The sequence below is a fragment of the Giraffa tippelskirchi genome, chromosome 13 (genome assembly GCF_054371585.1).
Source record: "Giraffa tippelskirchi isolate mGirTip1 chromosome 13, T2T-mGirTip1v1.2.pri, whole genome shotgun sequence".
NCBI lineage: Eukaryota > Metazoa > Chordata > Mammalia > Artiodactyla > Giraffidae > Giraffa > Giraffa tippelskirchi.
Genome location: NC_137287.1, coordinates 103,332,418 through 103,347,888, shown reverse-complemented (window position 1 = coordinate 103,347,888; position 15,471 = coordinate 103,332,418). Strand labels below are relative to the sequence as shown.

At 53.7% G+C, this 15,471-nt stretch overlaps 1 protein-coding gene across 3 annotated transcripts; it reads left to right on the top strand.

Moving 5' to 3' along the window:
* The first annotated feature begins 1,223 nt into the window (after positions 1-1,223).
* Positions 1,224-14,961, top strand: FOXS1 (forkhead box S1). 3 transcript variants are annotated; one of them, XM_081559555.1, is made up of 8 exons: positions 1,224-1,573; positions 7,190-7,379; positions 7,674-7,774; positions 8,605-8,701; positions 8,821-8,886; positions 9,668-10,039; positions 10,503-10,621; positions 10,855-12,003. In XM_081559555.1, exons 1-8 carry the CDS (start codon positions 1,343-1,345, stop codon positions 10,963-10,965), a joined length of 1,287 nt encoding a protein of 428 aa, XP_081415681.1. In that variant the 5' UTR covers positions 1,224-1,342; the 3' UTR covers positions 10,966-12,003. The 3 variants fall into 3 exon arrangements, with proteins under 3 accessions (XP_081415681.1, XP_081415682.1, XP_081415683.1); XM_081559556.1 differs by lacking the exon at positions 8,605-8,701; XM_081559557.1 differs by lacking the exons at positions 1,224-1,573; positions 7,190-7,379; positions 7,674-7,774; ... (1 more) ...; positions 8,821-8,886; positions 9,668-10,039 and adding exons at positions 12,218-12,294; positions 13,592-14,961 and having other exon boundaries at positions 10,586-10,621; positions 10,855-10,969.
* Positions 14,962-15,471: the final 510 nt, after the last annotated feature.

Below are 15,471 nucleotides of genomic sequence, written 5' to 3'. Positions count from 1 at the left end.
CCTGACAGGTACACACGAGGGACAGTGCCCAGCCTCTGGTCAATGCTGGCCCCCATCCAGCTCAGTGTTGGCTGCAGGGAGGGTTGGTTTCTCCCTCTCAGAGCCTCAGTTTCCCCAGGTACACAGCCAGCGTGGAACAGTCTGAGCTACTTGACCTTTCTCATATCACAATCCCCCTTTGACAGTTTAATGAAAGATACGTGCGGGCTAAGTCGCTTCAGTCATGTCTGACTCTTTGCGACTCTGTGGGCTGTAGCCCTCCAAGCTGCTCTGTCCATGGGATTCTCCAAGCAAGAATACTGGAATAGGTTGCTGTGCCCTTCTCCAGGGGATCTTCCCGACCCGGGGATTAACCCTTGTCTCTTATGTCTCCTGCATTGGCAGGTGAATTCTTTACCACTATCGCCATCCAGAAAAAAATATGTAGAGATGAAAAAATTGCATATATTTCTGGCGGGGGGTTGCGGGGTGGTATCACAGACCCCACCAGGAATCTATAACTCCAGGTGCAGCTGTTGGGTGGCACTGTGGGACACCATTTAGGCTCCTGGACTCTGGGGGCAGAGAGTCCCGGGTTCAGATACTGGCTCCCCCAGGCACTAACTGGGTGACCTCAGTCTTCTAATGACAAAATCAGTAATTTTACTCATCTCACATGCTGTTGAGACATGTGAGCAATTGAGACACTGCAGAAAAGCGGGACTGAGCACCTCGGGGAGTGGTCAGAAGGGGACTCCCAGTATTTAAGGAAATATTTCTCCAAGGGTGGCTCATGGATCACCTGGATCAGAATCCCATGGGGGACTAGTTTAAAATGCACGTTCCCCGACTTCTTGCCCAGGAAATCTGATTCTGCAGGTCTAGGTTTGAGGCTGGAAGTGTGCATTTTAAACCAGTCTCTGCCTGCCAGTTCTGCTGGGAGTTAGTTTGGTAGGCACTAGGCTTTTCCCACCTCTTCAGTCTTGGTCCTGGAAAGAGACTAAGTTTCCTGGAGGCTGGGAAGAAAGGAAAACAGGTGCAGGGATGGCGTCGCCCCCCCCCCCCACCTCCAGGGACTGGTAGAACCTGGGGCTACTCCACCCTGTACCCTCCAGTGGGTCTTGGCTTCCCGCGGTACTGCTGGCTGCTTGCTGTGTGAGGACTGATGCCCTCCAGGCCAGGCGACACAGGGTGGGGCGAAAGGGCCTCCAGGGAGCAGAAAGGAAAGCGAAACTTCCTACCCAGACTTTCGCTTTCGCCGCCTCTTCGCTGTCCAGGTGGCCCCCGCGTGCTATCCCCTGTCGCCCCGGTGTTCGGCCACTCGAGCGCCCCAGACCTGGTCCCCGGAGCACTGCGTTCCCCTATGGCCGGCGACCCCTGGCGGAGGGACGAAGGGAAGGTCTCCGACAGCAAGCGACCCATGGCGGAGGCCGGGGGTCCCCTGCGCCTCCGAGAATGGCTGGTGGCGCAGATCGAGAGCGGGCGCTATGCAGGGCTGCGCTGGGAGGACGCAGGCAAGACCCTCTTCCGCATCCCCTGGAAGCACGCAGCCAAGCAGGGTTACCAGGTGCGGCAGGACGCGGCGCTCTTCAGGGTAAGGGAGTGGGAGCGGGGGTCCCAGGTTTGGGTCCCCGGAGGGCTCTGCACGCACACGGTCCCAGCGCCTGGAGCGACCTGATGCGCTGTCACCTCGGGCCATTCGCTCAGCTCTTAACCTCGGCTGTCTCTAGGTTGATGATAATGTTCTCTACATATGGGAGGCCCTCCCGTGGGTGCCTGCTAAGTTGCTTCAGTTGTGTCCAACTCTTCATCACCCCATGGACTGTATGTAGCCCACAAGGCTCCTCTGTCCAAGGGATTCTCCAGGCAAGAATACTGGAGTGGGTTGCCATGCCTTCCTCCAGGGAATCTTCCCAGATCCAGGGATCAACAGAGGAGTCTCTTATGTCTCCTGCATTGACAGGAGGGTTCTTTACCATTAGCACCACCTGGGAAGCCCACCCTCTTAAAAGACAATTAGCCAAGGGCTGCATGACTTGCACCGTCCTCACCCCCTAGGGGACTTCACCCTCTTCACGGGGAAATTAGATATCACTGCCACAGATGGAAATTCCCTCCACTTCCCACCCCTAAACTGTTAACCCCAGCAACTTCGGGACATTTTCTGTGCTTCCCAACCCCAGCCCTTCTCAGGGACCTCCTCCAGGAACGCCCTGTCTTTCTTTAGTCACCATTGCTGCTGCTGCTAAGTCACTTCAGTCGTGTCCGACTCTGTGCGACCCCATAGACGGCAGCCCACCACGTTCCCCCGTCCCTGGGATTCTCCAGCCAAGAACACTGGAGTGGGTTGCCATTTCTTCCTCCAATGCATGAAAGTGAAAAGTGAAAGTGAAGCCGCTCAGTCGTGTCCGACCCTTAGTGACCCCATGGACTGCAGCCCACCAGTCTCCTCTGTCCATGGGATTTTCCAGGCAAGAGGACAGGAGTGGGTTGCCACTGCCTTCTCCATCAGTCACCATTAACTTCCTCCAAACTGTCTCTTTCCCATCAAGGTTTTAACTCGGATCTCTTCCATGAGCAATAAGCAATCAGCCACATCCCAGACCACTGCCACCATCCCAAACATCACAGCTGCCTCTAGCTCCTGCTTCTCTAGCCTTCCCTCTACTTTCACAGGGTATAAAGCACCTAGAAAGGGCCTTCTGGTCATCACCTCTCTCACTCATAGCCCCTCAGCTCCTCCTCTCCCCACAATCTGGCTTCTCTTCCTCCTGCTGATGTCTCTACTTGTCTCTAAGAATGCCATTGCTATCATCTTCTTAGACACCCCCTCCCCCACCTCAGTGGGTCTACATCTAGTGGTCCCCTCCTCCTCCTTGAAACAGTCTCACTTGGTTTCCAGAATCTCTGTGTGCCCACTCCACTCCAACCCTGACCTGTTCTCCTCCTGCTTTCCGGGCCCTTGCTTCTCAGCCTCCATCCCCTCTCCTCCTTTTTCGGTGCTCTCAGCACTCCCTCCTGGGCCTCCCACCTCGTGTCCCACTCTCCCCTTACACAGCCTCAGCGTGGAGCCCATGCCTCCCCTCCAAGCCCCAAGCCTGCTAGTCTAGCACTCCCAGACCTCTCAAACTTAGCACCTCCTCAGTACCACACTTGTCAGCTCCCCGCTGCAAACATCTGTGTTTTTCAAAATGAGAGATGGCATCAACCACCACCCAGACCGCAGAGCCAGGCACCTGAACCCTGGCTGCTCCCCTCTCTTCTAATCTCATTCTAACCCATTACCAGGGTGTTTGGCTTTTCCTGCAGAACTGCTCTTTCAGCCATCTACTTGGATCCATTCCCACCAGCTCTCACCAGGACAACTGAGTGCCCTGCTTTCCGGTCCCTTGGTTCTCCCCTCCTTCCTCCAGAGGGATCACTCTAAATGTAAATCTTGCCTCTGCACTCCCCACCTCAGATTCCTTCCATGGCTCCCTGTTGCTCCTGTAATTAAGTCCCAACTCCTTACCAGGACCTCAAAGCCCTGCACGAACTGCTCCTCTCTGGCCTCTGTCCATCTCTCCCCACTCCCTTCCCAACTTCAGACCCAGCCAGATAGTTCTTTCACTTTCCAAATGGTTCCTGTGTCTCTCACTGGGAGACCTTTGTACATTCCGTTCCCCCTGCCTGGAACACCCTCTCCACCTTTACGGGCCAACTCCTGTCATGCTCGGGGCATAAACATCCCCTACTGAAGACAAGCCTCCCCTGATGCATTCGTTTGTTTAAAGCATTGAGGAAGCTCTCAGTGCTTCTCCAAGTCAGCTCTGATTCCTTCTGCTTCCTCCATTGAACAATTTTCCTTATGAATTATAAGTGCCTTGTATGACACTGCCTCCTCCAGCTGCCCATGGGTGGTGACCCTGAGGACAGTGCCTGGCCCACGGAAGGAACTCATTAAGTGTCGAACAGGTGGTTACCCGGCATGCATCTTAAGGCTATGTGGTGTTCAGAAGTGGGAGATTCTGTGGACTGGATTTCCCTGTCCCTCTTTGGGGATGCTTTGACCCATCCTTCAACCCACCAGTGACACACACATGTGACCCCCTGGCTTCACGCCCTCCTGGTATCTCAAAGCCCACAGGATAAAGCTTGGTCTTCATAATCCAGCTTCAGTCTGTCTTCTTCCTTAATTCCTCTTTCCCTTTCCCCCCACACATGAGGTAGATCCTCATTCTTCACAGATCGCATGTTGACAAATTCTCTTACTTGCTGAAATTATGTATAATCCCCCAATTGATATTCAAGGCGCTTTTGCAGTCATTCACAAAATGCAACAACAACAACAAAAAACTGGGTCACCAAAATGCCCATTTCCAGTGGAGGCTGAACAAAGTGACAACCCTAGTTTCAGCTTTTCTACTGTCCTTTCACACGTGTCCTTTCGCAGACAATCTTTAGTGCCACAGTTTTGATACTTTTTGTGCTTTCTGTTGGTGATTTCACTGTTTAAAATGGCCCCCAAGCCCACGCAGTGCTGAAGCTTTGTTAGGACTCCTGAGCACAGGAAGGCTGTGATGTGCCTTTCAGAAAAAATACCTGTATAAGGTAAATTCCTTTCAGATGTGAGTTATAGTGTTGTTGGCCATAAGTTCACTGTTAATGAATCAACAGTTTATATTCAATAAGGTGTCCTTCAACAGAAACACATGTAAAACAAGGTTATGTATCGACTAGTTGATAAACAGTATGTACTAACCAGTTGATGTACCAGAGGCTGACAAGGACCTAGTCTTGTATTTCCTTTAGGAGTGATGGTTCAGTGCTCCCTTACTCAGTGTTTCTGTAAATTTTACGGAACACAACTACCACGAGTAATGAGAGTCACCTATATACATACCCTCACGTGCTCATATCAGCTCGTCACATCAGGCTGCTCACTGTCTCGTGTGCTTCATGCCATGCTTTTGCCAAAGCTGCTACCCCGCCAGGAATATCACTTCACCTGGCAATTTCCTACTCATCCTTTAAGGCCAAATTCAGTCCATCCCACAAATATTTACTGAGCATCTCTTGTGTGTCAAGCGCCACTCTATGTGCTTGGGGGGCACAGCAGTGTTCCCAAAGATCCCTCTCTCAGTTTGGTGATAGCACCCTGAGCCTTGAGCCCAGGTTACCTTTGAGTTAGAGCATCATGAATATAATGAACAAGTTCTGCAATAAACCAGCACGGACTGTGTGCCAGGTGCTGTGCTAAGCATCTTACACAGACCACTCATCTTACACCTGCCACAACCACGTGAGGTTAGGTATTATTAGCACAGTTTGCAGACAGCAAAATCAAGTCTTAAAGGTCTCACCACTGGCAAGAGACACCAACATGGGAAATGTGGCTTTTGTCTGGTGTCCCACGAAGCCTGGGATCTCCAAGAGCAATGACTGAGTGCGATTTATCAGTTAAATCGCTGCCGCCCCCATCCCTGTCCACCACTGATTCCTGAATGTGATCATTTCGAGCAAGACATCTCTTGTCTTCCCCTTTGACTACTCTGCTCCACACTGGCCTTCCTGGAAATCTATCCCACCCCCATGACCTTTGCCCTCGCTGTTCTTTCTACCTGGAACAGCCTTTCCCCAGTTTTTTGTCAGACTCCTTCCTTCTTTTCAATCAGGCTTCAGCCCAAATGCCACTTCCTCCAAGAGGCTTTTTCTGATAACCCTCTCTAAAGCAGTCCCTCATATTTTTTATTTATTTAGTCCCTCTACCATAACAGTCAGACTTCCCAAGTGCCAAGTAGGAGACAGAGGTTCAGTCCCTGAGTCAGGAAGATCCTCCGGAGAAGGAAATGGCAACCCACTTCAGTATTCTTGCCTGGGAAATCTCATAGACAGAGGAGCCTGGCTGGCTACAGTGCGTGGGTTTGCAAAGAGTCAGACACGACTGAACCACTGAAAAGCAAACAACAACCATAACAGTCATTCTAATGTGTTTAATGAGTATCTTTGGTTTGTATGTGTTCTTGCAAAGTGGGCATTGCTGTTTTTTGTGTGTTTTTATCTTCTGTACATCATCTTGTGTTGTAGGTCTCATTCTGTATCTGACTTATATTTCACTCAGGGTCATGCTCTGAAGATCTATTCTTGTTCTCTGTCCATCTAATTTGTTTCTAGATGCAGTACAAACTCTATAGTGGGTATCTATTACACACACACACGCATGCACCCATCTACTTTCCCAAGGATGGACACAAATTTGCTTTCCGGAACACAAATAGCTCTGCAGTGAATCTGGTCCCCTCATGAGCCTCTGTGAGAATTTCTTGGGAACTGGAATTTCTGGTCACAGGCTATGCTTATACTTAACTAGACTAGGCATGCCTGAGTACCCTCCAGAAACTCTGCCCCTATTCCACTAACAGTGTCCACATCCCAACCAACTCCTGGCTTATCCAACTGGCTAAATTTTAGAAGCTTACAGGTGATATCTCATACTTTTATCTGCACTTCTCTGGCACTAATGCGTCACAACGTCTTCTCCTATGCTCGTGGGCTTCTGGTTTCTTCTTCTGTAAACCCCTGATTTTCGTCCTTTGATAAGATTTTTTTCTTTCGGGGTTGCTCTTGTTTCTTCTTGATTTGCAGGAGTTCCCGTATGTTAGATCTTAGCCCCTTGCTGATTTCAGACTTTGCAAATTTTTTGCCTCATGGTTCATGCCCTCAAAATTTTAAGAAGCATTATCTGTCCCCTAGAAGATTTCTTCCTACATTATCTCCTATTAGGTTTATGGTTTCACCTTACTTTTGTTTTTTTGGTCATCTGGAGTCCACTTTGTATGGGGCAGTAGGTGCGGATTTCTTTTATGGCACTCCACGTAGCAGGTCACTGCCATCATTTTCTGTCCCATTGTATTATTTATTTATTTCTCACAATCCATAATTTGGAATATAATTCTTTCTTTTCAGCTGTTTGCAGCTGCCTTCTCCCATTAGACTTGCATTCCTTGAGAACAGGGATGTCTGTCTTGCTCCCCCTTCAGTCTATAACTTGAGCTTGCTCAAGAAGCAGGAGCTCAAGAAATAAGTGTTGGATGGAGGGAGGGAGGAACAGAGGAGCCTAGGGGCAGAGAAAGAGAGAGAAGGGTGGGAGCCAAGGCAGTCTTCATCCCTTTGCATGGCACCAGCCCTGTCTCCCAGGTCATTCCTCCCCAATTCCCCTGCTTATCCCCAGGCCTGGGCCATATACAAGGGCAAGCACCTAGAGGGCATTGACAAGGAGGATCCCTCTACCTGGAAGACACGACTCCGCTGTGCCCTCAATAAGAGTGCTGACTTCTGTGAAGTACGTGAGCGCAGCCAGCTGGACATCTCCAACCCCTACAAGGTGTACCGGCTCCTGTCTGATGGTGCCCACGACCCAGGTACCATACTGCCCCCGGAGGTAGAAGCTTAGAATGGCTCTCTAGGCAATAAGGACTCCACCTTGCCCATCTGTAAAATGGGAAAGAGTGAACTTACTGAGCTTAAAATCATGGTCTGGTAAACACAGAAGGATGCTTACAGTTTATCTCCCCATTCCAAAAAGAGGAAACTGAGGCCCAGAGAGAGGTGGGCCTTGCCTGAGATCATGCAGTGAGCTGAGATCATCTCAGACAAGGTTGAAGGGAGTCATCTTGGGTCCCAGGAAACCACAGACCATTTCTTGCTCCATCTAGTTACCAGGGCTTGTGCTCCCGGTAAAGAGGAGGGCATTCTTCAGAGCCAGCAGAAGCCCCCTGGAGGAGTGACAGAGCCAGCCTGCAGGACAGAAGAGCAGGTCAGCGTGTCCTTCTAGCCCCTGCAGCCTTGCTAACCCAGTCACCTCGCATCCATACCACCCCCTCTACAATCTCCAGTGCATCACCTCATCCTCTCCATCAGGTCTTGGCCATCATTGTTCCCATCCCTCTATAAGCTCTACTTCCTACCTTTACTCCATCTCTGCCATCACTTTCAGCTCCTTCATTCTATTCTCAACTCCACCATCTCTGTCCCATTGTCTCCTTCACCTTCACCTCCATCCCTCATGTGCATCAATCCTATTTTCTCCCATTTCACCCCCTCTCCCCTGTTATCACTGGGTCCATCAGTGTGTCCCCACTCATGCCACTAAATCCAGTTCCATCATTGTGTTCCCTTCACCTTCATCACCTCTAGCTCTCTATCATCTCCCATCATTTCTGTCTCCATCATTGTCTGCATCACCCTTACTCCACCCCGACACGTCTCCTCCTTCATCTACGGTCCATTGCTCAGTCCCCATCACCCTAATAGCCTGGTTCATTCCACTGTCCCCCATGCCCCATTCCATCCATCGCTCTGTCCCCCCATTTCAGTCACTCCATCTCCTCATTCACTCCTAGCACTTTTCTCCCTACCACCATGAATTTCATCTCTGACCCCATCATCTCCAAAAACCCCATCAACTCTCTCTTTACCTCTATAGGGAAAAAGAGTCTTGAGCTCTGAAACCTCAAAGTCCCCATTAACCCCAGCTGCCCTGCATTCTGCCCAGACCTCCATCTGCCCCAGTGCAGACTGTCTGGGAACTCCTGGGCCCCACAGGTCTCATCTCCTACCCTCACCATCCTTCCTCTCAATGCTCAGGATGTATCCGGATTAGTCACAGAGGATAAAGACAAGGAGCAGCCCTCCAGGCTTGCCCAGCAGGACTTCCTGCTCCCAAGCCCTTTGGCTGACCACAGTAAGGACTGGGTCTCCTCACCCAACCCTGCCCCCTCCCTGGCCTCTTCTGTGACCTTGATGTAGGGGTAAAGGCACCCAGAGTGAGATGATGCCTTATTGCTTCCTCTCCTTCCCCAGGCTACCAGGCACAGAATCCCACTCACCCCTGGAGCCCTTTGCCCTCTGAGGATTTCAGCAACCCTGGTAAGGAACTGGAAGGCCCTCTCCTCCGACCACTGTGCAGAACTGAGGAGGGCCCAGGATTGAGGCCAAATAGCCTCTGCCTACCACCCAAAGCACCCATGCAGACTTCAGATAACAAGAGCAAACATTTGTTGAGGGTGTGGCTTATGCCAGGCATCCTTCTAAGTCTCCCCACAGCCCTGTGAGATAGATACTGCCATTCCTCCCATTTTACAGATGCAGAAGCCAGACAAAGAGATTAAGAACCCTGCCCAAGGCCACACAGTAACCTCGGGAAAGTTGCTAAGAGGCCACAGTTCCTAACTGGCAGTGAGAGATTAGAATCCAAGGGCCTAACTACAGAGCTCACAGCCCTAACCACTGAGCATACTGCTAACTGGAGGCTGCTGTTTTGTTGTTGTTGCTATTATTATTATTATTTCTTCCAGCACTAAAATCCTTGCTGGGAAGAAGCTCCTAGAGTTCCAGAAACTGGGGTTAGGAGGGCAGCAGTGTCACACCCTCATTGTACTGATGGCTCCAAACTCTGATTTTGAAGCTCAACTACCAGTTCCATCCTGGTAGTTAAGAAGTATGTATCCGATGAAAGTACTTATGCTGGAAGCTGCTATTACATACTACCACCATCACTACTGCTAGAATTATTATCACTTAACGAGAGAGAGTGTCAAAAATTCCTGAGGTGGGGGCCGGGAGGACCGCTGGGTCCCCTGCGCTGTTGTGTGGGTGGAGCGGGAGCCGGCGCCGCCAACGCCGGGCGCGCCCGCTTCCTTTCCCGCAGATTGCTGGCTGCACGTGCGGCTCTTCTACCGCGCGGAGCTGGTGCGGGAAGCCACAGCGCTGGCGGCCGAGGGCTGCAGCCTGGGCCCGCGCGCGGCCGCCGCGGCCGCCGAGCGACTGCTGGGGCCACCGCCGAGGGTCGCGCAGGTTCGTTTCCCGGAGCCGCCGGCCGGCGCCCACGTGCTGCGGCGCCTGCTGCCCCACCTGGAGCGTGGCGTGCTGCTGTGGGTGGCGCCCGAGGGCGTCTTCGCCAAGCGCCTATGCCAGGGCCGCGTGTACTGGCGCGGCCCGCTTGCCCCGCACCGTGCGCGGCCCAACAAACTGGAGCGCGAGCGCACCTGCCAGCTGCTTGACACGCGCCGCTTCCTCGCGGGTAAGAGCGCGACAGCGGGGTGATGGGTTTGAGAATTCTGGGCCTGGGATGGGCCTGGAAACAAAGGACATAACACAGAAACACCGAGAGTGGGAATGAGTACGGACATGGGCCTCTAGGAGGTGGAGGTGTAGGCATGTGGCAGGCTTGGGGCGCTGGGTGTGGGACAGAAGCCTAGGACTTGGGCACGTGTTGTCTTAGGGCATTAAGCATAAGGTGGGCATTGGGGCACTGGGCACAAGATAGGCATAGGTGAGTGGCAGTGGGCATGATAGTGAGCCTAGGGCAGGAGGCACAGCGCCTGAGAATTAGAAGTGAGACATGAGACAGGCATAGGGATGTGGAAGTGGGCCTGGGCACATGGAGGATGTGGATTTACAGGACATGGTCAGGGGATATGAGCGCAAGGTGGGCATCAGATGGGATCCCCCCACCCAAGACCCCACCATCTCGGTGCCCGTAGAACTGCGAGCCCACCTGCAGGATGGTCACCCGGAGCCCGAATACCAGATCCGGCTGTGCTTTGGCGAGGAATACCCGGGGCCCCCAGACCAGCCCGAGGAGAGGCTCATTATGGCCCATGTGAGTCACTTTCCACTCCAGCGGAGAACCACCCCCCACCCAGCCCCTCTAAATAGCCTCTCACTGCTCCCTGCAGTCCCAGCTCTGCCCCTGACCTGCCATATGACCTCTGATCTGGAAGACCTCCTGTGTGAAAATGCATGTGGAGATGGGTTGTGACTCCCCACCCCCCAACAAAGTGGGTGGGTAAGGAGAGGGTTGGCTCATTCCTCCACCTCACTCCCACCCCGCAGGTGGAGCCAGTCTTCGCCAGGGAGCTCCTCCTGTACTCGAAGATCCACGGTCAGGTGCCTCGGTGGCAGGTTCCCAGCCTAGCATCCTCGACAGCATCAATCACCTACTGACACAGCTGAGTCAGCCCTAAGCGACTTCTTCCTCCTACCATACCCACTAAAGCAATTCCCCACAGGGTATAGATCCCACCCTAGTCCTGCCCCAACTGAGCCAGGGGATTTAAGGTAGGTTAGGACAGTGGAAGCCAGTCACGGCCTTCAACCACTCAGCCCAACTAGCTGGAGCCTGGGAACTAGGCGCAGAGATAGATAGCTGGACCTGAGGCATCAGACTTGGAAATTAAACTCAACCTTGAGGCTCCAGAAATAACAATTAGGACAGAAACAAGGCTTCGTTGTTTTGTTAAGAGTCAGACATACCTATGCTGGTTTACCTAAAGCAGACTCTAACTGCAGTTGATCCGTTATAAAGTTTGCTTAAAGCTGAGTTTACTGGGAATTCCCTGGTGCCCCCGTGGTTAGGACTCTGCACTTCCACTGCTGGGGGCCCAGGTTGGAGGGATCCCTTGTCGGGGAACTAAGATCCTGCAAGCCCCACAGCCTGGCCAAAAAAAGGGGGGAGTGGGGTGGCTGAGTTTACCAATAATTAGACCCTTGGCATGGTTTAGACTGAAGCCCAACCAGTTAACAGAACTGTCCCATTTCTGAGGGGTTCTGAGTTTCTAGACCCTCCTTCCACCTGCCACAAGTCTCTCTTCTTTGGAGGGGGTGAGAAGTAGTGGGCATTGGGGCTCCCAAAACAGGACATGACCTTAACCTAGGGCTTTGAATGCTAACCACTGAACCACCACCTGTAGATACTGTCTTTGGAGAAACTGAGACAGGCCTAGGATAGGAACCTAAGTGGGAGCCAGGAGTCCAGCCCATCCCCAAGCCCCACCAATTTTTGCAAAATGTGAGTTATAGGGAGTCCGTGACAATTGGGAGGGAGCCCCCTCCACCATGAAGGCAGTGACCTTGCCTTGTCAGTAAAGGCACTGTTTTCTAACCCAGATATCAGACCTTTTACCTCTTCTGATTTCTGTCTTTATTTATAGGAGTTCTCTTACAGATGGCAATGTAATAAATCTTTCAGTGATCCATAAATAAGAGGAGAAATTGTATGACTCCACAAAGGACAGAAGTCAGTCAAATCACTATTTTTAAAATTCATTCAGCAAATGTTTATTGAGCACCTACTCTGTTTCAGGCAAATGCTGGCCACTGGGGCTAGAGCAAACCATGGTCCCTATTCTCTTGGGGGGTCACAAACCTGTTTTCCAGTGGTGGCCCAGTAACTGTCCTCTACCCCTGCCCCTCACAGAAGGAGTAGTATTAAGGAGTTCCAGACTTCTGAGTTGAAATCACAGCTTTGGTCTCTCACGAGCTGTGCCACCTCAGGCAAGTCACTTAACTTCTCTGAGCCTCAGATTCCTCATCTACTCAAAAGAACCTCTCAGGGCCTCTGGAGCAGAGTTGGTCTGAGAAGTAACGGTCGAGAGGGGAGGGGAGCTGGCCTGGCATGTCAGTGGCGCAGAGGAGGTGTCAGCTGTCTTGGTTGTTTGGGGCTGGGAGAGCACGGTGGAGGTGGCTTCATCCTTCAGAAGCCTTGACTGTCCTGGGCTTCGCTGAACCCCCCAGCCTAAGGCTGCAGCTATCGGAGAAATTCAGCTCAAGATGACAGTCCTCGTTATGCCCAAACCCTTACTCGGTGCCAGGCTCTAAAAGGGCACTGGATTCCGTGTAAGCTTTACCACAGCCTGGACAACTGCAGAGTCATCAGCTCCGTTTTAGGGATGGGAAACTGAGGCTCAGCCAGAGAACTGGTTGACAGCCTCTTGGAAGGGGGATGTCTCTGGCCTCAGATCTGTCCTCCCCATACTAGTCACTAGAGGGCGCCAGCGCCCAGCCAGCCGGGTTTGGGCTGGCCCTCCTAACCAGCCTAGGTGCCCCACCTCTTGCAGACCCCAGGGCAGGGAACAGTGTGACCCCGAGTGCTCTGCACTGCAGGGAGGAGAAGGAGAATCACGGGCCTGGGAGGAGGAGGAAGGGAGAAAGAGGGAACCAGAGCTGGGGATTCAAGAGGCCCCTGAGGCTCCTCTCACAAAGCTCCCTGTGCTTGAGCTCAGAGTCTACCTCTCCTCTCTCCTGTCTTGTGAGAGAGAGAGAGAGAGAGAGAGAGAGAGAGAGAGTGTGTGTGTGTGTGTGTGTGTGTGTGTGTCTCCCTCTTCCTACCTTCGTGGATTTCTGTCTTTCTCTCCTCCAGTGATTCTTTTTCTGTACTCGGTGCACGTGCGCACGTGTGTGCGACTGGCTGTCAGTGTCCCCCCTTTTCTAATTGCTCTCTTGTCTCTGCCTCTGTCTCCTCTGTGTGGTCGTGTCTCCCCCTTATTATGTCCCCACCTCTCTTTGCCCTGTCTTTCTTCATTGTCTCTCTGTATCTCTGCCTCGATCTCTTTTTGTTTCTGTCTCTGTCTTGCCCAGTTTCACATCCCATCCGTCCTCAACCACCACCACCAGCCAGCACACGTGGGCTGAGGGTCTCAGCCCCTTCCCTCCCGGGTCTCCTCACCCCGGGCAGCTGCTCACAGCTTCCCAATCCTGGCCTCTCCTGCCCGCCCCTCGTGGGCCTGGGGGGAGGGGGGCGAGGGAGGAAGGGAGGGCAGCCTGGTGGGCCCACCCCTTTTTGCCTTTCCAGGCTGGGAGGCTGGGCCAGTGGGCCTTTTAACCAGCCTGGGCAGGCTGTGCCGGACACCAGCCCTGGACATCGTGCCTGGCCTCTGCGGTTCCAGCAGCCCGGCCAGCCCGGCCAGCATGCAGCAGCCGCCCCCACCCGGGCCCCTGGCCCCTGCGGCCGAGCCAACCAAGCCTCCTTACAGCTACATCGCCCTGATCGCCATGGCCATCCAGAACTCTCCGGGGCAGCGGGCCACACTCAGCGGCATCTACCGCTACATCATGGGCCGCTTCGCCTTCTACCGCCACAACCGGCCGGGATGGCAGAACAGTATCCGCCACAACCTGTCACTCAACGAGTGCTTTGTCAAGGTGCCCCGCGATGACCGCAAGCCGGGCAAGGGCAGCTACTGGACGCTGGACCCCGACTGCCATGACATGTTCGAGCATGGCAGCTTCCTGCGCCGCCGCCGGCGCTTCACCCGACGGGCAGGTGCGGAGGGCGCCAAGGGCCCCACCAAAGCACGCCGTGGACCCCTCCGAGCCACCAGCCAGGACCCAGGAGCCCCCGACGTCACGGCTAGCAGACAGTGCCCGTTCCCGCCGGAGCCGCTGGAACCCAAGGGCCTAAGCTATGGGGGTCTGGTGGGGGCCTTGCCAACCAGCATGTGCCCGGCCACCACCAATGCCAGGCCTCAGACACCCTCAGAGGCCAAGGAGATGCCCACGCCCAAGGCTGCAGGCCCAGGGGAGCTTCCTGTGGCCACCTCGTCTTCCTCGTGCCCTGCATTTGGCTTTCCCACCAGCTTCTCTGAGGCTGAGGGGTTTAGCAAGGCCCCTGCACCCATCTTGACCCCTGAGGCCACCATCGGGAGCAGCTACCAGTGCCGGCTGCAGGCGCTGAATTTCTGCATGGGGACTGACCCGGGACTCGAGCACCTCTTGGCTTCAGCAGCCCCCTCCCCTGCACCACCCACCCCTCCAGCCTCCCTCCGGGCCCCGCTGCCCCTGCCAGCTGACCCCAAGGAACCCTGGGTTGCAGGCAGCTTCCCTGTTCAGGGAAGCTCCAGCTACCCATTGGGGCTGACCCCCTGCCTGTACCGGACACCAGGAATGTTCTTCTTTGAGTGAAGCCCAGCCGGCCTCAGGCCGTCCCTGCATAGCCCCTGCCAACTACACCCTCCAGGTTGAGCCTGACTCTGGGATCTGGGGAGCTCTCAAAGGACGCGGGCCTGGCAAGCCCACGACAGCTGGGACAGGAAGCCAAGATTGCAGCGGTGAACACTCAGCCAGCCCTAGGACCTCTGGACAGACTTGGGGGTGAGGGGAAGCAGGGCCACCTGGGGGTTTACTCTGTGGCTCTCAGGGCCAATAAAGCCAGTGTGATGATGAGGGTCAGTCTGCTGGATGGTTGGCAGCTGAATACCAGGACGCCTGGTTCCATGTGGAGTGGGTGTGGTTGTGGGGTCAAATGGCAGGGGCAGGGGACCCCGGATAGAAATGTCCCACATGAGGCTCTCTACTGCTGGGGACTTTCTCAGGGGGTTTCCCAGGAAGGCAGAGGAAGGGGGAGGAGGGAGTGGGAGAGAGAGAGAGGAGGGATGCAATCAGGAGAGATGCCCAGCAGGGTTAGGGATGGGCAGCACTGAGGGGCTGATCCTCCAGCCCCAAAGTCTGTGACTCGGCTCCCTCATGATGAGCAGCCACAATACCTGTGACCATTTGTGGTATTTATCCTGTCCTGGGCTCATATATATCTTCTAGTATATATATATATATCTGTGTGGTACAGAATGTTATCCCCATTTTACAGTGGTGGAAACTGAGGCTCAAAGAATTCGGGGCTCACTAGCTCTGGCTCCAAATGGCAAATGAGTGGCAGAGAAGAAATCAAAACCAGGT